A 27,433-nucleotide genomic window follows, 5' to 3' on the forward strand; every position below is an offset into this window, starting at 1 on the left:
CTCTCAGTGGGGGTGGGGTGTGGCGGGTGGGGGTGTTCTTGCCGAGGAATTGGGGGGGGGGGGGGGGAGGGGGATTTCTGCAAGTAGGAACTGCCAGCATAAGTGACATTTAAAGGATAGTGTCTGCCTGCATTTCTTGGCCCAACAGGAGTTGAATATCATTATCAGAAAGCAAGTCAAGTGTTGCTGTCATGTTAAAAGTTCGGCTTGTGAAGCGTGCGCCCTTTCTTTTGTAAGTGGGGAAAAGAAGTGAATTGGTCAATCATTGATTCTGTATAGTTTTTAAGACCTTCACAAATTTGAGAAAATCAGGTCTTGAAAAGGAGGGAGTCTTAAAATAGGGGTATATTTATTAGAGGTTATGAACAGAACATCTGAGAATAGAGGGTCTTAAAAGGGAGGGAGTCTTACATTGGAGCTCTTAAAGGGGTGGGGGGGTTCCACTGTACCAACACATGCCAAAGATCTGCAGCATGACTATTTTCTGTGCAACTGGGAATGTTTTGCTGAATGTATTTTGTACTGTCACCAGTGTCGATCTGCAAAGTTCGTTCTTCAGCAACAACAAAACGCTGACTGCTTTGTGCACACAAACAGCCAGGCTGGTGATGTTTACTATTTAGTATGAGTACTAGTAAAAGAATGCTGTTATCCCATTTACAAGCCAAGAAAGATGTATGGCAGTGGACAGAATGGTTTGCAGGGGAAGAGAGGTATCTTTAACACTCTGTAGAAGGTACAACTTGTCTGCATGCATGATGTTTGATGGCAGGAGAAAGCTGCATGTCGGTTGTGAAAGGATCTGTAGACAGAGGGAATGTGAGAGGTATCAAATGTCAGGATTAGATAGTATCCCTGCATCGAGGGGTGCCTGGGTACACAGAACGTTATTGGTGAGCATTGCTTTTCAGTGTAGGTTATGGGCTTATACTGTCAGGTTTGATGGTCGTAATAAAAGGGTTTTATTGATGAAAAGGGTGAAATTACTACTGTATTTGTATTACCACACACGGTCTCCCAGCTCCCTTATCACTGCACATCTAGAGGGATAGGGTTTCTGGGGATGGGGGGAGAACTAAGCATGAGTGAAGAGTGAACAGACCAATTTTCCAGACACTCCAATATAACTCAGAAACATAAGGCTTATACACACGAAGAGAAACCTAGGGTTGATCTCTACCTTGGCACTGGTCACTAAATGAAGTATGTGTCTGTGCCTGTCTGTGTCTGCCTGTCTGTCTGTCTGTCTGTCACTCACTCCCCCCCTCTCTCTCTCTTTTTCCCTCTCTATCTCTCTCTCTTTCTCTCCCTATCTCTCTCTTTCTCTCTCTCTCTCTCTCTCTCTCTCTCTCTCTCTCTCTCTCTCTCTCTCTCCCCCCTCTCTCTCTCTGTCTCTCTCTCTTTCTCCCTATCTTTCTCTCTCTTTCTCTCTCTTTCTCTCTCTTTCTTTCTCTCTCTCTCTCTCCCTCTCTCTCTCTCTCTCTCTCTCTCTCTCTCTCTCTCTCTCTCTCTCTCTCTCTCTCTCTCTCTCTCTCTCTCTCTCCCCCCCTCTCTCTGTCTCTCTCTCTGAGGGTGGGGGGGCTGCGGGGATGGTAGTGATGCATTGTCTGCCACCCCATGGGAAGTTCATAATGTGCAACTGTTGTCACACTGACATAGGTATACATTATAGAACCTGTATCTGCACGTTCCCACAACTTTCACAAGACTGTGGGTCTTTGCCTGTACAACAATGCTTCATACCTTGGCGAACACTGACCCATTCTTTTGGTGAAACAGAGCGTACAAATCTTAGTTTGAAATAAAATAAAAGTTCTGTGATAGGATTTGGCTCTTTGTGCTCAGATGTTTTGTCCGACTGGAAAGGCCACGATCTTGTGAAATAACATTGATTGAAATGATTTCAAGGCACAATACTTTGCATTTGAATGATTGGGCTTATCATCTCAGATGTGGCCAGGCTGTGACATAAGACACGGCCGCTGTTACACTTGGACACATACCAACAACATCAACAGCCTCACTGCCTTTCTTCTGTGAAGAGTGGGCAGTTTTGGATGAATTCATTTCTTTAAAGGCGCTAGTAATCTGCAAAATTAATTCATAAAAAAATCCAACTCTACAGAGGTAACAGTCAGAATGTTGACTTTTGGTATGTACTGGACCCCCCCCCACACACACACACACAAACACACAGACATACACACACACATAACACACACACACACACACACACACACACACACAACACACACACATACACACACACACACACACACACACTTTTTAAGACCTAACAAAATGTGAGAAAATGAGCTATTGCAAATGAGGGTGTCCTGGAGTCAATGTACAGAGATTATGAACACAACATCTGACTGGTGAAATGTGGGTTCCACTGTAGTGGCAGTCCATGCAAAAGCCGTGTCAGGTCTGAGATGTGGAGCAGAAGTGTTTAGGCCAAAAAAGGTTGTTTACGGTAACATAGGCCAAAAAAATAGGGTCGGTAGGTCGGGATTTTATTTTTTTTTTCCAAAAAAACATTTTTACGTTATTTTTTTTATTTATTTTTTTTTCCCCCAAATGCCAAAAAAAAGTCTAGGGTCGCGCGAAAAAAATAGGGTCGGTCGGGTTACCGTAAACAGACTAAATTTTTTTTTGTGCCTTACATGGGAAGAACTGTACCTTTGAAGAGCGACCTTTGTGACAGAAGCACAGTGCAAGCGCCCTTCCTCACCATTTGTATTTTTCATGGGGAATAAATTGACTAGAATGCTCATCAAAAGCAGCTTTACCAGTTGGCCCCCTGTCCTCCTTGTGGGACACCTCTTTGACTGGGGTTCACAGTGCGTGCCACCAAAAGACATTTTGGTTGAATGGTGGCAGTACTTGAGCAGAGTTAGGGTCTTGTGAATGGTAGCATTTGCCTTGTAAAGGGTGGTATTTGGTCGTATGAAGGGTGGCATTTGTGATCCCTGGGTGCATTGAAGTGTGGTGCTATTGGAAAGGAACGTGACTTTTAAGTTGATCATTTGTAGGCTGGTGTGTGGTCGGGTGTGAATCACTTGACACGTTGTAGTTGTTGTTGAAATGTTTTCTTTGTGGTCTCTTGTGTTAAAGGACCGGTGTGTGTGTGTGTTTGTCTGTCTGTCTGCCTGTCTTTGGTCATAGATGCATACTTTTTTTTATCTGAAGCATTGTCCTAATGGGATGTCTTTTGACACAACTATTTTTTCTAACCAGGACATTTTGACCGATATATATTTTGAATCCAGGTCCTATTGTCCTCTTAGTCAAGAAAAAACACTGATTTATTATTTGAATTTTTGTTTTAAATCTAAACAACAAAGTGACTGTGGGTGAGATGAACACAAAGTTAAACAAGAGGCGAAGCCTTCAAGGCTCATGTAAGAAATCGACAAACAGTAACACAAACTCAATCACTTCGTCACACATACACACACACACACAGTATACACACACACACACACACACACACACACACACACACACACACACACACACACACACACACACACGCACGCACGCACGCACACACACACACACACACACACACACACACACACACACACACACACACAGAGAAAGAGCACAGGTGAAACTGTGCAAGAAAGCGAGACACTAGATCTAGATCTGTCTGTCTGCATGTAGCCTACTTACATGGACACAACTGCCAAATAGTCTCGGCCCGCTCAAAATAACAATCACCGAGACTTTCAGTAATTCCATCGCGTGACGTCTAACCCTCGTACGTCATAATGTGACGTCAATGTAATATGACGTCTTCAAATGTTAAAGTTTCTACCACAGACATACACACATACATACGCACGCACGCACAGACAGACAAAAGTTAGCATCGCATAGGCTACACTTACGTGAGCCAAAAACCTGTAGTCACCAATACAAGGACAGCACATACCATACTAAATAACATTTTCGCTAATGGAAGCTAGCTTCTTCAGGACTAACAAACATTTTTGGGTCTATTCTCTGTGTGCAGGAGGCAAGGATCTTCTGACCCCGACACAAGAACAGGAGGACGCGGACAAGGACGACCTGTCTCTGCTGAACGAGATCCTTAACGCTCCGTCCACCGGGGAGGATGAGTTCACTCAGGAATGGCAAGCTGTGTTCGGCGCCCAAATGAACATCACGCCGGACACCGTGCCAGCGGAGAGAGACTTGTCAAGACGGCAGGCAGAGTTCATGCCCTCCAGTCTTCTGGATACACAGTTGTCTGCCCTTAATCTTGGTCAGTGTGTGTGTTTGTTTGTTTGTGTGTGTGTATGTGGAGGGGGTATTTATGTTTGTGTGTGTGTGTTCGTGTGTGTGATATTGTGTTTTTGATTTGTGAACTATTTTTGGTGTTCAGTTCATGCCAAGGGAGTTACGAGGTTGTTTTGTCTGTCCTGAGTTTGTATGTTCTAGGTTTTGTTTTTTGTTTTGTTTTGTTTGTTGGGGGGGGGGGGGGGGGGGTAGGGTAGGGTAGGGTGTTGGGAGATGATGGTGTTGTGACAGAAAGCCTTGTGGCGTTCGTGAAGATGTGTATGTGCCTGTGTGTGTTGTACTAGTATAACGTATGCGTACATGGAAATGACATTGCGGGTTACCTGAACATTGACAATGACGAAAGAAAGATTGTGTGTGTGTGTGTGCGCGCCCGCGTGCGTGTGTGTGTGTGTGCGTGTGTGTGTGCGTGCGTGTGTGGATGTGTGTGACTATGTTTGAATTTATTCGGATTTAGTTCTCTTTCCTTGTTTGTATTGTGATTATGTAAGTGTAAAGCGCTCTGGGCTTGTCACCACGAGGTCTACGCGCTATATAAGTAATCGTTATTATTATTATTAGCATTGCATTGTACTGTTACCATTGTGCAACTTAAAGACAGACCTGCAGTTTCACAAACAACACAGGGCAGAGGATCTAGTTTGTGCAAAGCTGGTTCTGAAAAAAAGGGATATAGACATATTTTTTGGACTGTGTGTGGGAAATCCTCCGAAGATCATAATCCCTGGAAAATAATCCCAAGATTAGCAGTTTATCTGTTTTGGATTCCTCCCCAGATCAGTTTTCTTTATCTGCTGAAAATGAACATCACTACTAAGGAACAACCCTTTTAACTCATTGTCTCCCAGGTACGAATATATCCGTACCCACTCATATGGCTCTATCTGACAAGGAACGGATATATCCGCTCAGACTTAGCTTCAGTCGTTTTCTGTAACGTCGATCTAACGCCTGCATTCTAGCGTGTTGATACACAGTTACTTCACAGTTACTACAATTCTGAGTGACCTGCTGCAGCACAGCTGGTCTCGGCTAAACAAAACTTGGTCAACACAGGTGGGGTAGAAAGTGTGAAGAACCTCCATGTTATATTGTCTCCCTCCTTATTTAAGACCTGATTATCACAGATTTGTAAAGATCTTAAGGCCCCCCCCCCAAAAAAAGGTCTGTTTACGGTAACATAGGCCAAAAAAATAGGTCTAGATGTAGGTCGGGATTATTTTTTTTTCTTTTTTTTTTTTCCAAAAAAACATATTTTTACGTTATTTTGCTTTTTTAAAAATTTTTTTTCCCCAAATGCCAAAAAAAAAAGTCTAGGGTCGCGCGAAAAAAATAGGGTCGGTCGGGTTACCGCAAACAGACTATTTTTTTTTTTGTGCCTAAAAGGGGGTTCCACTGTACTCAGTGCAGACTTAGCAACCGTCAGGGAGGAGTAAAATGCAGCTCATGTCACTGTGTGTCTGTGTTACCGAGCAGGTGACGACATGAGTGCAGGAGACATGATGATGGGGGAAGCAGCAGCCGATTCTTCAGCACAGGCCGGCCAGGCGTCATCAGGGCAGCCGTCTGCTGCACCAAAATCAAAACAGCAACAACCACCGAAAAAGGTAGGCTTCAGCACTTTTCAATGGGGCACAGTCCTATTTACAAGCATGTATTTCTGTCCCATTTATGTTTCTTGGAAATGAATTGAATGTTAGTGAGACCAACAGAGGAGGTGTTGGAACTTCTGTAACAGCGGCTTCATGTGATGTGACCTTTGGGCAAGGCAGGATGATTGTGTAGATGAATGTCAACTGTGACAAAGTGTGGATACTGTTGTCAGAATTTTTTTTTTTTACTTTTTATTTTTTTTTTACTTTAATCTTTTTTTTTAAATGTCATTACAGTTTATGATTTATATAGACGAGAGGTACCTGCATGCAATTCCTGCATCCTGCCTTCTTCTTTGTCTTCATTTTCATTCTCTTGTATAATACAATTTTTTTTAAATTATCAGTTAAATGAATTTTTGCGGAACAAGTCTGTCCTCAGATGTAATTTTATTTTTGTACATCAAATAATATTCTGCCCCATTCATCTGTTTTACAGGGCCAGAAGACAGACATGTCCGCTTGGTTCAACCTCTTCGCCGACCTTGACCCCTTGTCGAACCCAGACGCTGTAGGTCGACAGCCAGACGACATGATTGGTGAACTCTGAACCCACCATCCATATCTTCGTGTCATACACCATTTTCATATTCCAACCATAATGATATCATCATCATGAAAATGGGTTTTAAGCATATATGGGTGTTTTGTGTTTCTTTGATATGAAATACAACTTTTTGTTTTGCATTTGAAAGCAGTATTCGACTGAAAAGTAATGTTATACAGCAGTTACAGATATGTAAAGGAAAAAAAAGAAAAGTGAGAGAAAGAATGCAAAGCTTATGATGCTCAAAACGGTGTAGTTGGTTTCGTTAGTTACTGGTTTAGTGTAGAAGGAAATGAAACGTTACACAAAGGGCTTTTGTTTTGTAGCCATTTTGGCAATCTGCATTTAGATTGTGATACTATTGATATGAATGTGTATGGAGCTATTTTATTGTAATGAAACAATCGGTAATACTGGCAACATTCCTTAGTATTGTGAAAATGAACTTTGTGATTCCATTCCTGGTCTATGTGATCTCTTGTTTATGTCTGCTGACGTTTGGTGTTTTCTCCGTTACACTTTTTGACATTTTCAGATCTTTGTTTCTGATTGAAATATATGTTTTTGTTCTACTGAAATGTCAATCTGTGTTTCTGAAATGATAATTTTTCTCCATCTTATACTGACTTTAGAAATTAAAAGCACTGCCAGTATCAGATTTTCAGTCAACAGAGGCAAGATGTGAAAGTCTTGTGCAAAAGAATGTTGTATCGTTCCTCTGTGTTGTATGAAATGCACTGGGTTTTTTCCCCTGTATGCTTGTTGTTGATTTAATGCTAAACTTTTGGAGAGAGATGTCAGTGATTTTTCATTTTTGACAGTTTGAAAGGCATTTACTGATTTAGAAAGATGTAATCATTTATTCTGTGCAATGAATCTTTTGTTGGTGGAATTTGGTTTGTATGGTACATGCATCTTATACATGCTTTCAATTTTCACATTCCCTATTTTATTCCATCCTTATAGACTTATTTGATTTCTTTACATCAGTACATTTTTTAAATCTTTATATTTTATATTTGTCATCATTATTTTATTCTTTAAACTTTTAGTCCCTGATATGAAAATGAAGAGAGACAATAAAGGCATAGCTCTCTCTGATTTGTGTGAATTTTACCTTATGCATCTTATTGGGCACTTTTTGTTGAATGTTTAGGGAATAGCATTTTCTTTGCTCAAAAAGACCCCCCGCGGGTTAGGGGGAAGAATTTACCCGATGCTCCCCAGCATGTCGTAAGAGGCGACTAACGGATTCTGTTTCTCCTTTTACCCTTGTTAAGTGTTTCTTGTATAGAATATAGTCAATGTTTGTAAAGATTTTAGTCAAGCAGTATGTAAGAAATGTTAAGTCCTTTGTACTGGAAACTTGCATTCTCCCAGTGAGGTCATATATTGTACTACGTTGCAAGCCCCTGGAGCAAATTTTTGATTAGTGCTTTTGTGAACAAGAAACAATTAACAAGTGGCTCTATCCCATCTCCCCCCCATTCCCCGTCGCGATATAACCTTCGTGGTTGAAAACGACGTTAAACACCAAATAAAGAAAGAAAGAAAGTTGCTCAAAAAGTAAGTTTCCTTTAGGAACTTTTCATGACCCTCTTAACATGTTATGCTGTGTGGCTTATGGTATTCACATGTACGTGTGTCGGTTGCTTAATGTTACGACCTGCAAGTTTTTGTCAGTGAAAATTGACAATGTTGGGAAATAACTCTTTCGGGTGTGTGTGGGTTGTGAAAGAGTGAACACTCTTGCTTTTAGTGAGGCAAACTTTCCCATGTGACATAATAGGCCAGTCCCTAGCGAGGGGTGTGTCTGAAACATGTGACATAATAGGCCAATCCCTAGCGAGGGGTGTGTCTGAAACATGTGACATAATAGGCCAATCCCTAGCGAGGGGTGTGTCTGAAACATGTGACATAATAGGCCAGTCCCAAGCGAGGGGTGTGTCTAAAACATGTGACATAATAGGCCAGCCACTAGCAAGGGGTGTGTCTAAAACATGTGACATAATAGGCCAGCCACTAGCAAGGGGTGTGTCTAAAACATGTGACATAATAGGCCAGTCCCTAGCGAGGGGTGTGTCTAAAACATGTGACATAATAGGCCAGTCCCTAGCGAGGGGTGTGTCTAAAACATGTGACATAATAGGCCAGTCCCTAGCGAGGGGTGTGTCTAAAACATGTTGACAAGGAGCATGTGTGGAAAGATTACTTCATTAAAAGCAAGAGTGTTCACTCTTTCCTAACCCATACCAACCTGACAGAGTTATTTCCACAGTTCGTCTATTTGTGTCTGAACATTTGGTTTAGCATAAGAGTTATGAATGGCTGGGCAGTGCCTTGGGTTGTGTGTGTCCAACAATAGATAGAAGCATATGTTTAGGACTAAAGATGACCTGAAGTGGGGTTTTTCTTCTCTTCCTTGCTTGTTAACATTCCATCCTTGTCTTTTCTTGCTCTAAGAGATAGGGAAGGGTTTAGATGGTAATTTGGGGGGGCATTCTAGATACAGGCAAAGTCATGACATTTGTTTTAATACTGGTAGACTTGTGAGGGGGCAATCATTAAACAGAACTGCTATTACCAGTGGCGGTGTGTACTCATATTTATGGCAAGTTCCTTCTTTGTTTTTCAAAGTTTTTATGTGCAATATTCTTGGGAAAAAAGATACCCAACGCCCACGCTTTATATGCAGAAAATATGCCATAACATAATATAAACTTACTTGTTCTGCTACAAAAATGCAGGATAGAGGAGAGATGTGTCCGTTGTTTATTTATCCTACCACATTTAAAAGCAGTTTGAATTCATATACATGATTTTATTTAATTGTGTACAGTTCTAGAATGTTTTTATTTTATTTTCTAGAATGTTTTTATTTTCTGTTCAGTTTGGCAATGTATTTTTGGACATGCAATCTCAGATAGGAGCTGACGTTATAACTATTTGCTGCAAGCTCCCTTTCACATGGTCTAGAAATACATGCTTTTTCTCACAGTTGATTTGATTTGTTTGTGCATTTAATTTGAGTTATGATCTATTAATTTGGTTGTGTTTATTCTTTATGGTTTTTATTTGATTGAATGATATTTTTCTGCATTGGGTTTGTGTTTTTGAGTCACTTGAGAAAAAGTGACTCTATGTAATCGGTCAGTGTTAGTCTGTCCGGCCGGCCGTCCGTCCGGCCGGCCGTCCGGCCGGCCGTCCGTAGACACCACCTTAACGTTGGACTTTTCTCGGAAACTATCAAAGCGATCGGGCTCATATTTTGTTTAGTCGTGACCTCCAATGACCTCTACACTTTAACGATGGTTTCGTTGACCTTTGACCTTTTTCAAGGTCACAGGTCAGCGTCAAAGGAAAAATTAGACATTTTATATCTTTGACAAAGTTCATCGGATGTGATTGAAACTTTGTAGGATTATTCTTTACATCAAAGTATTTACATCTGTAGCCTTTTACGAACGTTATCAGAAAAACAAGGGAGATAACTAGCCTTTTCTGTTCGGCAACACACAACTTAACGTTGGGCTTTTCTCGGAAACTATAAAAGTGACCGGGCTCAAATTTTATGTGAACGTGACTCATTGTGTTGTGAATAGCAATTTCTTCCTGTCCATCTGATGCCTCATATAATATTCAGAACTGCGAAAGTGACTCGATCGAGCGTTTGCTCTTCTTGTTGGGTTTGAATGTGTAGAGACTTAACTGCAAATGTTGTGTATGAATAACTTTAAATAACTACCGCAATAGTGACGTCCTCTGGTTTTCATTGGTGAGCCTGTTCTAGTGTGATTGACAGTCACCCCCCGCGGGTTAAGGGGAAGAATTTACCCGATGCTCCCCAGCATGTCGTAAGAGGCGACTAACGGATTCTGTTTCTCCTTTTACCCTTGTTAAGTGTTTCTTGTATAGAATATAGTCAATGTTTGTAAAGATTTTAGTCAAGCAGTATGTAAGAAATGTTAAGTCCTTTGTACTGGAAACTTGCATTCTCCCAGTAAGGTAATATATTGTACTACGTTGCAAGCCCCTGGAGCAATTTTTTGATTAGTGCTTTTGTGAACAAGAAACAATTAACAAGTGGCTCTATCCTGTGGCTCAATCCCATCTCCCCCCCTTTCCCCGTCGCGATATAACCTTCATGGTTGAAAACGACGTTAAACACCAAATAAAGAAAGAAAGAAAGATTGACAGTCTCTTCTTTTTTGTTGTTGTCTACCTGTAATCTTTTGACTGCATTTAGGAATCTCCCCATTATGTGATGGAAGTTGTTTTACCACAAATGTTCCAATCTCAGTTTCTCTGTAACATTTTATGCCTTTCCCTCATGCTGCTTCCAAAAGAGTGCAAGGCATTACAACTTAGTGTTCTCAGTTATCAGATACTCTGTACATTTGTTTGTTTGTTGAGTTCTGCATTCACTTGTATTGGACTAATAGAGCCATTGTTGACATAGCTATATAAGTGCCAGTGAAAACAATCACAAATCTGTGTGCATTATTTGTTTGGGGAAGAGATCTTTTGGTGCACATCAATATGAGTATTTATATGCTGTTTATTTTGTACTACAGCAGGACATGTAGGTTGATCTGGGATCTGGTTTTTTCCAGTCTTTTCTTTCTTGCACATATACCAGTACTTTACAGTTCAGTATCTGTATCCATGTTTCACTTTTTTTTAGTTTACTCAACACTCTAACATTCTTCCTTATGAATCATTCAAGAAAAACAAATTACCTACTGCGGTTACAAGACGTTAATCAAGACATGAATGTTTATGGATGTAGGAGTGAACCGTTTTGTTGAAAGTGATCTTTTGCCACATAGGTGTCTTTATTTAAGAGACATGACTATGAGTCAAGAGTATTTAATTGTCCTGTCGTTAGAGGATTGTGATTTTTCTGTACCGTTTGATAGGGGAGCAAAAAGTTCTAAGTAAACGCTTTTACTTCTAAGATAAATTTTCACCCATAGGGAAAATCTGCACATTTTGGATTTATCTGCCATATTTCAGACTTACAATTTTACCAGTTTACCTTATTTAATAGTTACAAGTGTTGATCAAGTCATGAATGTAAATGGATGTGAATCAAAATGAAAAGATTTGTTTTTCAAAATAACAATAATAATAACAATAACAATAACAGCACTTTATTGTCCATTAAAATATTACATAAAAATGGAAATTTTTCTTCGGCACACCCTGTCTGCCTGTAAACGATTATAACAACAATTGTATAGGACGACACACATAAAACATAAAACATAAAAGGGATACAATCAAATATGATATTGCACTATGTAAATTTACCCTCTCATATCACAGGAGTTGGGTTTCACAGCCGAGTAATCACATTACAAATATTTCCCACACACCTTCACATGTACACATTGTTTGTTTTTTCCCAGCCGACCAGCCTCTACGTGATGCGAGAAGAATTTAAAATGGTGACTGCAGAAGGCAGGAATGACTTTTTAAACTGGTTTTTGCGTGCCAAAGGGACCTTATAACGTTTACCTGAAGGGAGAATTTCGAAACAGGGGTTGAGAGGATGGATCGGATCACGGACAATTTTGAGAGCTTTCCGCTTAATGGCAGCTTCGTAGAGACTGGTCAGCTGTCGTTGGGGTTGCCCAACAAGCTTGCTAGCCGTCGCAACAATGCGGTGGAGTTTAGCTTTGTTTTTAACATTTGTGGTACCATACCATGTCACAATGTTAAAAGTCAGTATGCTTTCAATCAAACTGCGATACACAAGTTCCATAACACTTTGATTGACATTAAAATATTTAAGCTTCCTGAGAAGAAAAAGTCGCTGCTGAGCTTTCTTATAAACAGCATGAAATATTTGGGTGAATTTTCCTTGCTCAGCAAAACTGGAGCAACATGGATTTTAGTAATGCATTTAGCTAGGTCTTGTTAAGGTTGATCTTGACTGCATCTTTTGGCATGTTGAAGAAGAAATACATACTCTGTACCTGGATGGAAGTTAGAAGTTCAGACTTTTGGTGTGTTTTACACCGAGAATGATTGCACTCTGTGTGAGCTTCCACAGTTGACAAATGGTCATCCCTCAGACGGGCGCAGTGGCGTGGTGGTAAAACATCGGCCTCCGAATCGGGAGGTCATGAGTTCGAATCCCGGTCGCTGCCGCCTGGTGGGTTAAGAGTGGAGATTTTTCCAATCTCCCAGGTCAATTTATGTACAGACCTGCTAGTGACTTAACCCCCTTCCTGTGTACACGAAAGCACAAGACCAAGTGCACACGAAAAAGATCCTGTAATCCATGTCGGAGTTTGGTGGGTTATGGAAACACGAAAATATCCAGCATGCCTACCCAACGAAAGCGGAGTGAAGCTGACAATGCTCTCTGAGTATATTGTGGGGAACCCAAATGGGCAAACGAGCTCACACGTCACCAGAATTTCTGGAACGCTGAAGAAGGTCATCCCTCTCTTTCAGTTACAGTTCTGGCACTTACAAAATCTTTTGTTCACTCATTCATACCGATCTCGGTATGTCTTTGTTACAAATACAGGAATGAACTATATGTTGGCAATTAGAAAATCTTCTGTTAAGATTACTACAGAATCTGAATGTCTATTTCTTCCAAATACAGCTGTGTTGTCTGCAGGCCATGAGAAAGTCTTTTTGTTAAGATTACTACAGATCTGTACGTCATTGTTATAAGTAACCGCTATGTATTGTGTTCTACCTAAAGACAATTGTATTCTACCTGTAAACATGCATGTTTTGTGTTCCTCTAGTCTACTAACCGATTTCTTTTTGTTTAAAAGGATGTTTGGGGACGATAAAGATTGATTGATTGACTTGAACTGTTTTGTGTGTGTGTGTGTGTGTGTTCACGTGTGTGTGTGTGCACGCGTGTGTGTGTGTGTGTACACGTGTGTGTGTGTGTACACGTGTGTGTGTGTGTGTGTGTGTACACATGTGTGTGTGTGTGTGTACACGTGTGTGTGTGTGTGTACACGTGTGTGTGTGTGTGTACACGTGTGTGTACACGTGTGTGTGTGTGTGTGTGTGCGCGTGCACTCACAAGTATCTCTGACATTTTCCAACCAGGACACACAATGACAAAAACAAGCAGGTGATCATTCATTATTCATGTGCGTGTGTGTAGTGTGCGAGATTGGGTTTTCGTTTGTGATCTATTTTTGGTGTTCAGGTCACGCAACGTAGGTTAAGGGGTTGTGTAGTTTGTTTGTATGTTGTTCCAGTTGTTTTTTTGGGGGGGAGGGGGGATGGATATGATAAGGTGTTGGGAGATGACGATGTTGTAACAGGAACCCTTTGCAGTGTACTGTTACCATTTTGCAACTTAAAGACAGACAGCTTCACAAACACTGGGCTTGGTGTGTAGAAGTTTGTGCAAAGCTGCAGGTTCTGAGAAAAGGATATAGACCTATTTTTTTGACTCGGGTTAGAAAATCCTCCCAAGAAAACAATCCCAAGATTTGCAGTTTCTCTGTATTGGATTCCTTCAAAGATCACTCTTTGAGTCTTCTTTATCGCTGAAAATGAACGCCACTACAGAGGAACCTTCATTTTAAGTTTCCCTCCTCAGTTGGTAGAGCACTGGACTTGTGATCGGAAGGTCGCAGGATCGAATTCGGGCCGGGACGGACACGGGTCAACTTTATGTGCAGACCCAGAGACGGAAGCCATGTCCCACCCCCGTGTCATCACAATGGCACGTAAAAGACCTTGGTCATTCTGCCATAAAAGTGCAGGTGGCTGAATACACCTAAACACGCAGACACCTGGGTAGCGCGACTCCGTTGCTGCTAGCTTTCCACTGGGAGGAAGCGACCCGAATTTCCCAACGATGGGACAATAAAGTAATGAAAATGAAAAATGAAATGAATGAAAATAAGACAAGATTTTTGAAGATCTTAAAAGGGGATTCCAGTCTGTACTTGGTGCTGATCACTTGGTAGAAGTAAGGGGAGAGAAAAATGAAACTCATTGTCACTGTGTGCCTGTTTAGTCATGCAGGTGACGACACGAGTGCAGGAGAAATGAGACACAGTGCGAGTGTGTGTGTGTGGGTGCATGTGTGGGTGCATGCAAGTATCTGACATTTTCTAACCAGTACACACAATAACAAAAACAAGCAGGTGATAATTCATTAGGATTTATTTCACAATTGCAACAATCTTTAAATTTTGCAAGCACAGGGTAAGCACTTGCCTTGTATGTACAGTCTAACATTATCATTTCAATCACATTATTAATCGGCTACACATACACTCGCATATTGACAGATTATACACAGATGACTGTACACTTGTGTAGGTATGGATTCACTTCACTTTCAGTCTCAAACATTGCACCAAATTTGAGACACACATCAACAACAGGCTGAATAGTAGACGTTACATTTCTTTCTTCCACTCTTTCACTCAAGTATCTCAAAAATCAGAAAAAAAAGGTGAAAACAAATGCTGCAGTGCATACAGAAAATTATTTGGGTGGGCTACTGTTTTTGCTCACTTTAATAATGCATTAAACCCTAATGGATATTCAGTTTCAAATTCCAAGACCATTGTGTGCCGGCCCTTGTGTGCTTGCAACATTTGTTCCTGCCTATATTGCACACTAAGTAAGCGGAGACCAATTGTTTTACTGAACGCTCTCTCTCCACTCTCTACGACCAGGTTATATAGGTTTATGAGTAAACGGTTGTCACAGATACAAGTTAACTATGATAGATATAAGTATAACTGTACTACTAACAAGTTCTACATCAATTATGTGCTTTGGGTGTGATTCTAACCATACATCTTATGGGACTTATTCAGCTCAGTTATTGGTTGAGTACACATTCTTAATTTCAATATTCATTACTGTGAATATACCTTATAATATAGTTATACCCCAATTTCTGTTTAAACAAAAAGAGGACATAACAGGAAACCAGGTTTGGCATGTTCCCAATTCCTATATCAATTATTGTGAATTTACATTACACAGAACTTATTCTGTTAAAATAACAATGTTTGAAATGAAGTCATGAAGTCATGTTTCCGTACTGATGAGTGTGTTTCGCTTATAAGTTATAGCAGGTAGAGTACAGGTATATTATTCCAATATACATGTGGATGTACACTACTTTGACTAGACCACAGTTTTGAAAGAGTTGAGCAGTGGTATCAATAGTCTTTCGTTTACTTGCAATGCCTACACCAACTTTATGTTTAAAAACAGATGATTTGCTATAGTTTTATAGGAACAACAACATGTTTCATAATTGCCTCAAAGTTAAAGTTGAAACAAATAACTCCTTTGTCAGTAAATATACCAGCAAAAAAGTAAATTTGCACTAAGATTAAAGGAAAGTATAGACTATATAGTACCTTGATTTTTAAATCATAAACAAAAATTAACAGTTACGGTATGTGTCTATATTGCGGCCATACAAAAAGCTGAACAAAAAATATTGCATTGCAACGACATATATTTTATAACTGCATGAAAGCATTTGCATAACTCTAATAATTAAAAGGCAAAAAAGCAAAACCGAAATGAACCTGTTAACAAAAGAATATGAAAGGAAATGACTAACAGAGTATTAAAACTACCTACTTGAATGGATTGACTATAAATTAAATTTAAAAAAGAAATATAGTTACAGTCTTAAAAAATAAAAACCACAACAACCAACAACTACGAAGAACAATAACAAACCATAACATGTCTTGAAATGAGTATAATGCTTAAATACAACATTAAATAAAACTGGTGGTTTCATCTTGCTCTAATTTTTGGCCAGCACAGCTCTCGAGCGAGATCATTCCACCAATTCTGAACTCCATGTTTACAAACTACAGACTGAAAAAAAGATGACTGAAAAAAAGATGAAGAAGAAAAAGGATACAAAATGTTTTTGGTTTCGCTGACTATAAGCTTGCAGGGGTTATCTCAAAACTCAATTAAAAAATAAAAATAAAAGAAAAAAGGATACATTTAAAACCTATTTGTTCTTGCTTTTATATGAAAAATGTAAGACAACAAAAAAAGTGCCCCATTTAAATTGTAATAAAGACAGGCAGATACAACATAATTAAAAACTGACTGCTTCAAGTCACAAGCACACAGACTTCAAATGACGAACCCTAAACAACAAAATCAAATCAAAATCAACACATTTTATAAATGATTTGCTACATATCGTTCATGTACAGAATACCGTATTTTACTTACAGTACGTTAAACATAGTTACAGCAAGTACACATGTACCTTTTTGTAACATTCTCCAGTAACTTAAAAACTGACAAAAAAGCTGAGCAAATAAAGTGCATATTGACAACAATGTGCATAACTGTAAACAGTTGATTGCAGACACAGTTCAAAAGCTGTGCAAAATAAGGCAGATTCAACACGCAACATAAGACCATTTGCTTTGCTCTAACCTACTTTTGGCTTTCCATATTAAAGAAAAATGGCACAGAATATTTTACTGGGGATGAAATTCATAACATAAAATATTTGCTCTGCACTCCCTATCAGCTGGAATCTTAAATGTCTCTGAGAAGCAGTTGGGCCAAATTTCACACAATGACAATAACTAACGGTAACAAAATGCCACTGTCTCAACTATATTTTAATGCCACACTTAAATATGACACTATACATCACTTACATCTTCTCAAAAGCCGTATATAATAAACACCTGCATGCTGCTCGACACATCCAAACCCATTTATATACAGATGCTCGCTTTCCCTCTCTCTCATACACACACACACACACACACACACACACACACACACCCACAAACAAACACACATGCGCAAAGGCCAACATCAAAGACCAGTGTGTGAGCTCCTGTCCATGCATACACACTATTAAAACTTGAATTATGCGATTTGGTTGCACAGTGTGGATCGGTTCCTGAAGAATAAATCATAGAAAAGTCTAGAGTATTAAGTCTCAGCAAGTGTCCATCTGCCGTAGCAATTTCTCTCTTTCTCTCTCCGACCTTTTTCCCTCTGACGTTTTTTGGAAGACAGCTGAGAGGTTTCCCTTTCAGTTCCATTTTCAAAATAATCTGAGACTATACACACAGGACTCGTCTTGCAATTAGCTTTCAAGTTTATGACAATCTGAAATATTAAGAAAAAAAGTGGAAAAAAAGAGAGAGAGAAAATGAAACAGTGGAGAAGGAGAAAAAAAAGAAGGAAATTCTTACATCAAAACTGCAGTTATAAAAGCTACCTTGAACATACAAAAATGACAGTCCACACAGCTAAGTACAAAGCTTTTAAACCACTCTGTGTGTCCCTTTATTCATGTAACAGTCAATTTCAGGCTGTCTTTCATGCAAAAATCAACATTTTGCCAGACTCTGAGTATTGTTCACAAACTTTTGCGACAGGAAGATAATAAAACAAACGGGATGAATTTTTTTTCCATGTTAGTGATGAAATCTGCTGCATACATCTGTACTACAAAGAGTACATAAAACAAGAGATATTAGTCTGTTTGAAATGTTCACTCACAATCAACAGAGATATTTCAATAAATATTTACACAATCTCTCGGAAGAGTGAACTGACTTCAAAAGCATGTTGATGATGTACAAGTTCACACCGCTTATAAGAAACTGACATACATGACACATTAAAACGGACAAAGCTGAATATTTGCAAAGACTGATTAGCAATGAAATGTTAAACGCTGATCCTTTTCATTTCCCACATAAAAAATCTCACCACACGTTCAAGCATGAACTGCTCACTCTCATAATGATAATTGTAGCGTAAAAATCCGATTTCACCTCCAATGCAAACTGTCACCAACTGAGAGCAATTTACACGTGCAGCGATGTGTGGCCCCTCCAATTTCTACCAAAATAAACCTGTCAAGACAGGCCACCTGCAATGTAGGGGCACTTTTAGCTGGTCCCATGGGTGTCCTTTCATCGCAGGTACTGCTGTAGAACATTACAATCATCACAAAATCAGCACTGTTCTTTTATTCTTTAAACTAATATTTTAATCTGGTCGTTTCATTTTTTCATTTTCATTTTCGTTACTTTATTGTCCCATCGCTGGGAAATTCGGGTCGCTTCCTCCCAGTGGAAAGCTAGCAGCAACGGAGTCGCGCTACCCAGGTGTCTGCGTGTTTAGGTGTATTCAGCCACCTGCACTTATGGCAGAATAACCAAGGTCTTTTACGTGCCATTGTGATGACACGGGGGTGGGACATGGCTTCCGTCTCTGGGTCTGCACATAAAGTTGACCCGTGTCCGGCCCGGCCCGAATTCGAACCTGCGACCTTCCGATCACAAGTCCAGTGCTCTACCAACTGAGCTACCGGGCCCCCGAAACAGTGGTACCTGTGATGAAAGAACACCCTTGGGACCAGTTAAAACTGTCCCTACATTGCAGGTGGCCTGTTATGACAGGTTTATGCTGGTCAAGATAATAGACAAAGGGACTCCAGAAGATGGCCTTTCACGGGAGGTGTCCTCACATCACAGGTACCACTGTACTTTCATCTCTTCATACCAAAACTCTATCGCAACACATATTGTCACAAGAGTATATCAAATGCAGGGTGCGTATCAGTTCCTTTCTTCATCTGAAGATGATTTTCTGAGCATAATAAGGTCTCTCTGTAAATGCATGTCAATGTAAAGAACACAACGCACTTCTGCAGCTTTGATAAGTGGGAAGTGACAAAATTAGAAGTGACTCGATCATAATTGTTATTCACACTTTTAGTTTATGCTTTTCTGAACTGTTTGACATAAGAAAAGAATGAAAGATTAGCAAAGCTCAAACTTATTTTCACTTGTTTCATCTCACACAAAAAAAGTATCCAATGCCAAATAAAATGGAGAAAAAAAACCACATCAATTATACAGCCACACATTGTTAACAAATCCAAAAATCTGCACTTTTGCACAAGAAGACTCTTCCGCAAGTATTGCATTCACAAGGGAATTTGGACCAATGCAAATGATACAATAATATTCAATTTTAATCAGAGAGCGCCACTCTAAGGTGGGCGTAAAGTGCTGATATCACTTCCACACCAGAGTGCAAATCACAGAACACTTGTCAGAGCCGGGAGAAACGGCCTCGGCATAAGCACCAGCATTTACTTGTCTGATGCACTCATTGTAGACAGTCCATCTCCATTAAAACAGAGTCAGCCAACGAAGGCATACATTTCACAGTGAAACTTTACAGCCATAAGCTTCAAATATTGTCCAGCTTCTCGGCATCTTGTTTAAAACACCGTCATCTAACAAAAGCATACATTTCACGGAGACATGACACACAGCCACACGCTTCAAATATTGTCAAGCTTCTCATCTGATGCACTCACTATAGACTCCATCTCGACTAAAACAGAGCCTGCAAACAACAAAAGAATACATTTCATAGTGAAACTTAACATCCACACACTTTAAATATTGTCAAACTTCTCATCCAATGCACTCACTATAGACTCCATTTCGACTAAAACAGAGTCTGCAGTCAAGAACAAAAATCATTTCATAGTGAAACTTAACATCCACACACTTTAACTATTGTCAAGCTTCCCGGCACCCAATTGTTTAAAACAGAGTCTGCCAACAAAAGCATACGTTTCACAGAGAAACTTTCCATCCACAGCAAATCTAAATACATTTGTACAGCTTCAGTGTAACAATACATTAACACCTTCACAGCCAAACTCTGAAAATGGTGTCACTGCAATACCTGACATATATCCATTCTCAGACACGTCCATTGTGGTCAACAGTTATAAGTTTCTCTCATTAATCATTTACAACACATCTACAAACTCTAAAGCCATTGCCTCTGTCTGTATACGGAACCACAAGTCCAGACTGGTCCTCAACGTTTGCAGACTCATGAAGCCAAGTCTCTGCAAAACTGAATCTAAAGCAACAAAATTATGACACTAGCAAGAAACCATCCCCCCCCCCCCCCCCCTAAAGAAAAAATTCACACACAAAAACAACCAAAAACAACAACAGAAAGCAGCAAGAAACCACCCACCCCCCCCTAAAGATAAAAATCACACACGAAAACAACCAAAAACAACAACAGAAAGCAACAACAACAAAAAGAAAAAACTCTGTTTCTCCAGAAGCTGACCAGTATCAGGATATCACTTGCAATGATCATAGAAGTGTTTGCCACACAGTCCAAACTGCCATATATTGTCCACAGGACTTCGATCAGCACACACACTTTTCAAAACAGAAGAGTTCTCTCTTAGACCGGTAAGACTGTCGTAGACAATGTTGTGGCACTGGTTGGTATGGTGACCTCACTAGTTGCTAAGGCGACCTCACTCATGATGCGTGTCGTGGTCCAGCGGGGGCGGGGCGTCTGGCATGGTGGATCTCATGTTGCCTGACGTCAGGTAACCTGCGACACTGGGCCCGGTGGGACCTGGAACAACATCAAGAATATCTTACACTCCGTCCACACACAATCTGAAGATTACAGAAAGAGATCGAGAACGAAAGTACAGAATAGGGGAATAAACGGCAAAACAGAGACTATGAATTTTTGAAACTGCAAAATAGAGACTATGAATTTTTGAAACTGCAAAACACAGACTATGAATTTTTGAAACTGCATAGCACAGTTATTAATTTTTGAAATGGCATGACACAGACAATGAATTTTTAAAACGGCAAAACACAGACTATGCATTTTTGAAACTGCAAAACACAGACTATGAATTTTTGAAACTGCATAGCACAGTTATTAATTTTTGAATTTTTAAAACGGCAAAACTATCCGACTATGAATTTTTGAAATGGCATAACACAGACTATACATTTTTGAAACGGTAAAACACAGACTATGAATTTTTGAAACGGCAATACAGTCGGACTATGAATTTTTGAAACGGCAAAACACAGACTATGAATTATTTGAGACTACCTCCTGAGATAAAACAGAATGTACAGTGGCTAAATCAACCCAAAACTATTCAGGTGTTGTTGGCATTGTCTTTTTTGACATTGTTTGCACAACCCTGAAACAAAATATACATCACAAACAAGCTAATGTCACATTCTTTTATGATACAAAGTTACTTCGTGGCTGTCGGGTTTAATAGAAATAAATTAGAAGGAAAAAGAGTTCAGAAAAATCTTTAATTCAAACTACATCAGTACCTGCCAACTGCTTTGGATAGAAAAGGCAGGGAGATCAAATCAGTAAACCTTTTTTTTTTTTAACCTGGTTATGTTCTACAATCTAAATAACATAAGAGCATAAATACATGTGATCAAAGGGGAAAGCTGAACACAGAAAATGGCAGTTGCGCTTTATATGCAAAAACGTCAAAGTAGTTTAAAAAACTCAGTAAACAGAACTAATCAACTGAAAAACCAGCACATACAAACAGCCACTGGGGTAAAAAACCCAGTTCTAAAGTCAAAACGCTAAAATGCATCGCCTCATGCTCAAAATAATGTTGCCATTTGTTATAAGTGGCCAGTAGAACCTGCACTGAAAACAATATTCCCACCAATCTGAAGTATATTTGATACATCAGTTAGTAAATCCTTCCATTCAGCTGTCCTTCTACCATAATAATTGGAAAATTTCTAAGTAAATTTTCATTTCATTAATATACTTACCCGAATCACATAAAGCATTTGACTACGTCTGAGATGCTAGGTACTGAAAAAACGCTACCCATCAAAAAACAAACAAAGGGAAGCGACCCCTACCAAAAAGCTTGAATAGCTATGGTAACAGCCAGGTTCCCTGGGAGTTACCTCCCATATAGCTACTTCCTCTCTGTCACCACGTGACCGCTCATACGGCTTCAGAAAGACTAAAAACCACAAGCGGGGAAGGAGGGAGGGAATTCACTATGTGATTCGGGTAAGTATATTAATGAAATGAAAATTTACTTAGAAATTTTCCATTAAATTACATATTCTTACTCCGAATCACATAAAGCAGATAACATCAACATGGCGGTGGGCAAGAAATAAACTCAAACTCACCATCACGTTCTGGTCAGAACCTGACCAGCTGCTACAAGTGCAGGCAGAGCACGAGAGCCGTCCTGGCGGAGGGCAGAAATGTCCCGAAGATAATAATTCAGGAATATATCTTCAGAGCGCCAGTACGCAGTAGACAAAACATCATCGAGGCGCATGGAGCGTAGGACTGCGAGCGATGATGCCCATGCCCTCGTTTCATGGGCTCTGGGGGAGTCCAGGGGAAAGGCAGGCAGCGCCCCCCCCCCTGTTTGTGCTACTCCAAACATAAGCTTGCCTTATCAGAGAAGTCACCCACCGGGCCAACGTAACCTTTGAGACATCTCTCTCCCGAGTTGTAAGAAGGGAGAGAAACAATAACTTCTGAGACTTGGAACGCAAGGGCTGAGTGCGCTCCAAGTACAAACGGAGGGCCCGAACAGGGCAGTTGGCCAAATCAGGGTCGTCCGGAGCCAACGCGTTGGTCAGTGCCTTGACTCTAACCAACGGAGAGGCCTGCCCCGGAGTCTGATTTTTGGCCAAAAAATCGGGACGGAAATGCAAAGAGACAGAGCCGTCCGACTCGAAAGAAATATCCTCTGGCAGACCCGACAGGGCGTGGACCTCGCTACCCCGCCGGGCCGTCGCCAACAGAAGAAGAAACAGCGTCTTCCGAGTAAGATTATGCAGACTAGCCTCCCGCAGCGGTTCGAACTCCGAAGACCGCAAGAATGCTAAGACCAGAAAAAGGTCCCACTTGGGGGACGGGCACCTGGACCTGGCCTGCTTGAGAGCAGCACCCTTGATTACTGCTGCAATCACACCCCCGACGTTAATAGATCTACCGATCTGCTTAAGCGTCGCAGAGATAGCTGAGCGCCGGACCCTCAAGGAGGAAACAGACGCACCCTGCGAAAAAAGAAAAGAGAGGTGGTTGGCCACCTGCATAGAGCGAGGCGCCACCGAACTCACCCCCTTCTCCAAGCACCAGGAGGCCCAGGACCTCCAGTGTGAGGCGTAAACAGACGCCGTGGACGCCCTGTGCGAGCGGTCCACCAGATCCAGCGTCAAGGATGACGCTCCCGAGCGCCTCAGTGAGTCCCGAACAACCTCCACACGTGAAGCTTCAGAAGACTGGGCTCCTCGTGTGGAATGCCTGTTCGGGGCTGCACGAGTTCCCCTCGCATAAGGGCGAGAGGAATGGGAGGCCCGTGGGCGAGCCGGAGCAGGTCCGGGAACCAGACCTGCGACGGCCACAGAGGGGCGACCAGCAGAAGAAGAGTCGGCCCCTCCAGCTCCGCCTTTCGAATTACTCGGCTGAGTAATGGGAAAGGCGGAAAGGCGTACGCCTCCAGGCCCGTCCAGGGAATGTCCAGAGCGTTTACTCGCCAAGCCTGAGGATCCGGGAATGGCGAGACAAACACCGGAAGCCTCTTCGAGAACCTTGTGGCAAAGAGGTCCACGAGAGGCTTTTGGACCTGAGCCCAAAGGCGCAGCAGTGCCCCGTGAGTGATGGTCCACTCTGACTGAAGCACTCTGCCGGAGCGACTGAGCTCGTCCGCCAGAGTGTTCAGCCTCCCTGGAAGGTACCTGGCTGAGATCGTGATGTGGTGAAGAGCACACCACTTCAGGATCTCGCAGGTCCTGTCCGAGAGAGACGGGGACCGCGAGCCTCCCTGCTTGTTGATATAGGCGGCCACAGTCGTGTTGTCTGTAAACAGACGAACATGCTTGGCCTGCAGGGAGGGCAGAAACTCGACTAGAGCTAGAGCTACTGCTTCCAGCTCTAGCAAGTTGATATGCCACTGGCTCTGTTCCTCCGACCACAGACCTGACACCGTGTGTAGGTCCGTGTGTGCCCCCCATCCCCGCAGAGAAGCATCTGTAAACAGATCCAAGTCTGGGGGAGGTAGGGCGATCGGAACTCCCTTGCTGATCCATTCCGTGTCCAGCCACGGAAGGGTCGCGGACTGGAACCATCCCTGGAGGGGGACGAGGGCGTTCCAGTCCACCTGAGGAGAGTCCACAAACGGCTTCAGCGCTGCCTGAAAAGGCCGTTTGTGGACCCTGCCCAGAGGAACCAACAGAGCCATGGACTCCATCTGCCCCAAGATGGAGGCGAGAGACCGGAGGGGCGCCTGCAGGAGAGGCAAAGTGGAGCGGATCTGAGCCTGGAGTTTGTCCACCCGACGCTGGGAGGGCTGGACAGTCCAGGCAACCGTGTCGAACGACATCCCGAGGTAGGTGAACGTTTGAGACGGGATCAGCTCCGACTTTGATCGGTTGATCGAGAAACCCAACAAGTGAGCCTCTCGAAGAACCGATTGGGTATGCTGCGAGCAGCCTATCTGGGATTGATTCAGAACGAGCCAATCGTCCAGATAGACCCGCAGACGAACCCCCTGCGACCTCGCCAGAGCGCAAAACTGTCTCACCACCATGGTAAAGATCCATGGTGCGAGAGACAGCCCGAAAGGGAGCGCGCGGAACTGGAAGACCTGATCTCCCCACCGGAAACGAAGCCATTTCCGGTCGGCCGGATGCATGAGAATGTGGAAATATGCATCCGTCAGGTCTATGGAGGTCGCCCAATCTCCTGGGCGCAGAGAGTCCCTGACCGTGGCCGGCGTCTCCATCTTGAACTTGATCTCTCTCAAAAAAGTGTTGAGGAGAGATAAGTCCAAGACGGGGCGCCACGCCCCTGAAGCTTTGGGGACGGCGAAAAGCCGGCCGTAAAACCCCAGTGAGCTTTGGTCCAGGACCCTCTCGACCGCGCCCTTCTGCACCAGGGAGACAATCTCCGCCTGAAGGACGGATCTTGCTTCCTGCGAGGAGGGGGGTCTGAAGAGCGGCGGATGTCGGGAAAGAGGTGCCTTCTCCTCCCGCCATAAGAGACGGAAGCCCGATCTCACAACTCCCACTATCCATTGGCTGTCTACTGATACCATCCAATGGGAAAGTGCCCGGGAGGGGCCTCCCGCCATCACCAGAGTGGAGGGCGGGAGGGTGGTGAGATCGGGAGCGCTTCATTGGGGGTGAGGCTTGCTACTCGAGCCGCCTCGTCCCCTTCCCGACGCCATCCGTTTCTTGCCGCCTCTAGAGCTCTGCTGTGCAGGTCTCTTCTGAGCAGGTTTGGGATGAGAGGCCGGCTGAGACTTCCCTTGCTGGGAAGGCTTAGCTTGCTTCATGCCCTGTAGAGTCATGTCCAGGAATTGAGAATCCTTGTTGGACTGAATCTCCTGTTGCCGAGCGACAAGCGCCATTTGGCTGAACAAGGAGCCCTCCACAACCGGAGACACTCTGAGAGTGTCTCTGGTAACCTGCTCTGCAAACTGAGAGTTGGCAAGAAACAACTCCCTCCTCGCCAAGACTGCGTGTGCGTACTGTAAAGAGGACAGACGAGTCTGTTCCTCGTTTACCTTAGCCAACGCTGTGAGGAGGGAGGAGACGTCGTCCGCGTTCTGCTCTTCGCTGAGCGTAAACGGGACTAAGTCGTCCGTCAAAGACCTAGAGAGAGCCCGAATCAGCGTGTCGGAAATTGAAGCCAATTCCAACAGCTGACGTCCGACTTCCTCCAAGGAGAGGAGAGTGCTATCTTTCACCGGAATGACTGAGTCGCCCTTGACTGGCTTGGCCAGAAGTGCTGTCAAGTCCGGCGTCACCGGCAAGACGGAACGCGGAAGTGCGTAAGACGCAACGAGGTTCCGGCTATGCCGAGGAAGCGCGAGCTTCCGCTGAGGCAATGGCACGAAAGTAGAAGTCTGTGCCATCGTCGCCAGCCAAGGCTGAGATTGTTCCGGAACTGTGCCGAAAGGCGCCAGAAACGGAACAGGGTCCGAAGGCACACCACCTGTCCGCCTAGGCGCCGACGCCCAGACTTGCGACAGATGGTAGGCTATGGCGGGCGACTCCGCGAAGCGGAAGGAAGGATTAGCCTCCTTAGCAGGTAGGAAATCCGACATCGCCGAGGGTACCCCCGAAGTGGGAGCCACCGCCGCAGCCGTGCCCTCCGGGAAATAACGTGAAGTCACCTCAGCTGCTGTGTCCAGAATGACACGCAGCCTTGACGACATTCCCGAAGGAGGCTCTTCACTGGCCACTGATTGCACATCAGAGTGGTCACAGGAAGTGCCATGACCGTAGTCATCCAGAACGCTGGCGGCAGGATACGCGGGATGACCGGAAACCGGAAACCCGTAATCCTGGAAGTGATCCCGACTTGAACCCTGACTAAAGTGCATAGGGTAAGACGGAAACCCATCCGAAGCCACCGGATGTACGTGGGAGGAAGTCGCGACCCCGTCCGGGGGAAGTGACAGCCTGCCTGGTTGAAGCGCCGGAAGCGCAAAAACCTCACGCCGTTGATCCCTCTCCTGCAGCCAAGCGGACGTGCTAGGATGAGAGACAGCGTGTCCGGCCGAAGCCGGAAGTGCAGACGTCGAAACCGCCGGGGGCGGAAACGACGAATGCGAGAACTGCGGCTGAGAGCCGTAAAGCCCGGAGGCCAGTTCTCGGTCAAACCCGTCACTGCGGCACTGGGTGCGGGCTAGTGAGGGCAGACACCGAAGCTGAGCGACAGATTCACCATACGGAGTACTGTTGCCAGTAGAGAGCAGGGAGTGACCCCGAGCCAATGAACCGTTTCCCGTGAGGGAATGTCCGAACGCCTCACAAGGGCTGCCAGACCGGTCCGACTTACTTGAGACGCCTGTGGTAGAGGCGGAAGCAGCCTGAGCATGCAGACCGGAAGCCGAGGTAACCACCACGGAAGCGAGGGAACGCACCCCCCCCCATCTCCGCAGGAAGGAAAGCGCTAGCGGAAGGAGACGCTCGTTGCATTTCAGTCTGAACCATGGAACGTATCTCTGGGAGTAACGAACTCAAAAAGGAGGCAACGATAGCCCCTTGCTCCGGAGCCGCAGAGGGCG

The 27,433-nt window shown here is 43.1% G+C and overlaps 2 protein-coding genes across 8 annotated transcripts in view; one reads left to right on the forward strand and one right to left on the reverse strand.

The window, feature by feature from the left end:
• Window positions 1–13,346, forward strand: part of LOC138958215 (islet cell autoantigen 1-like) — a 46,246-nt gene extending 32,900 nt beyond the window's left edge. For all 4 annotated transcript variants that reach the window (XM_070329312.1, XM_070329314.1, XM_070329315.1 and 1 more), the window contains 3 exons: window positions 4,022–4,273; window positions 5,785–5,915; window positions 6,400–13,346. In XM_070329312.1, coding sequence (XP_070185413.1) covers window positions 4,022–4,273; window positions 5,785–5,915; window positions 6,400–6,510 — 494 coding nt within the window. In that variant the 3' untranslated portion in view covers window positions 6,511–13,346. The remainder of the gene's footprint in view (window positions 1–4,021; window positions 4,274–5,784; window positions 5,916–6,399) is intronic.
• A 7,224-nt stretch (window positions 13,347–20,570) lies between these two features.
• LOC138958207 (dnaJ homolog subfamily C member 13-like) overlaps window positions 20,571–27,433 on the reverse strand; it is a 90,869-nt gene continuing 84,006 nt past the window's right edge. For 2 of the 4 annotated variants that reach the window (XM_070329300.1, XM_070329299.1), the window contains one exon: window positions 20,571–20,949. In XM_070329300.1, the coding sequence (XP_070185401.1) occupies window positions 20,846–20,949 (104 nt within the window). In that variant the 3' untranslated portion in view covers window positions 20,571–20,845. The remainder of the gene's footprint in view (window positions 20,950–27,433) is intronic. The other 2 variants (XM_070329302.1, XM_070329301.1) reach the window with 1 other exon arrangement.

Source organism: Littorina saxatilis, linkage group LG2 (genome assembly GCF_037325665.1).
Source record: "Littorina saxatilis isolate snail1 linkage group LG2, US_GU_Lsax_2.0, whole genome shotgun sequence".
Taxonomy (NCBI): Eukaryota; Metazoa; Mollusca; class Gastropoda; order Littorinimorpha; family Littorinidae; genus Littorina; species Littorina saxatilis.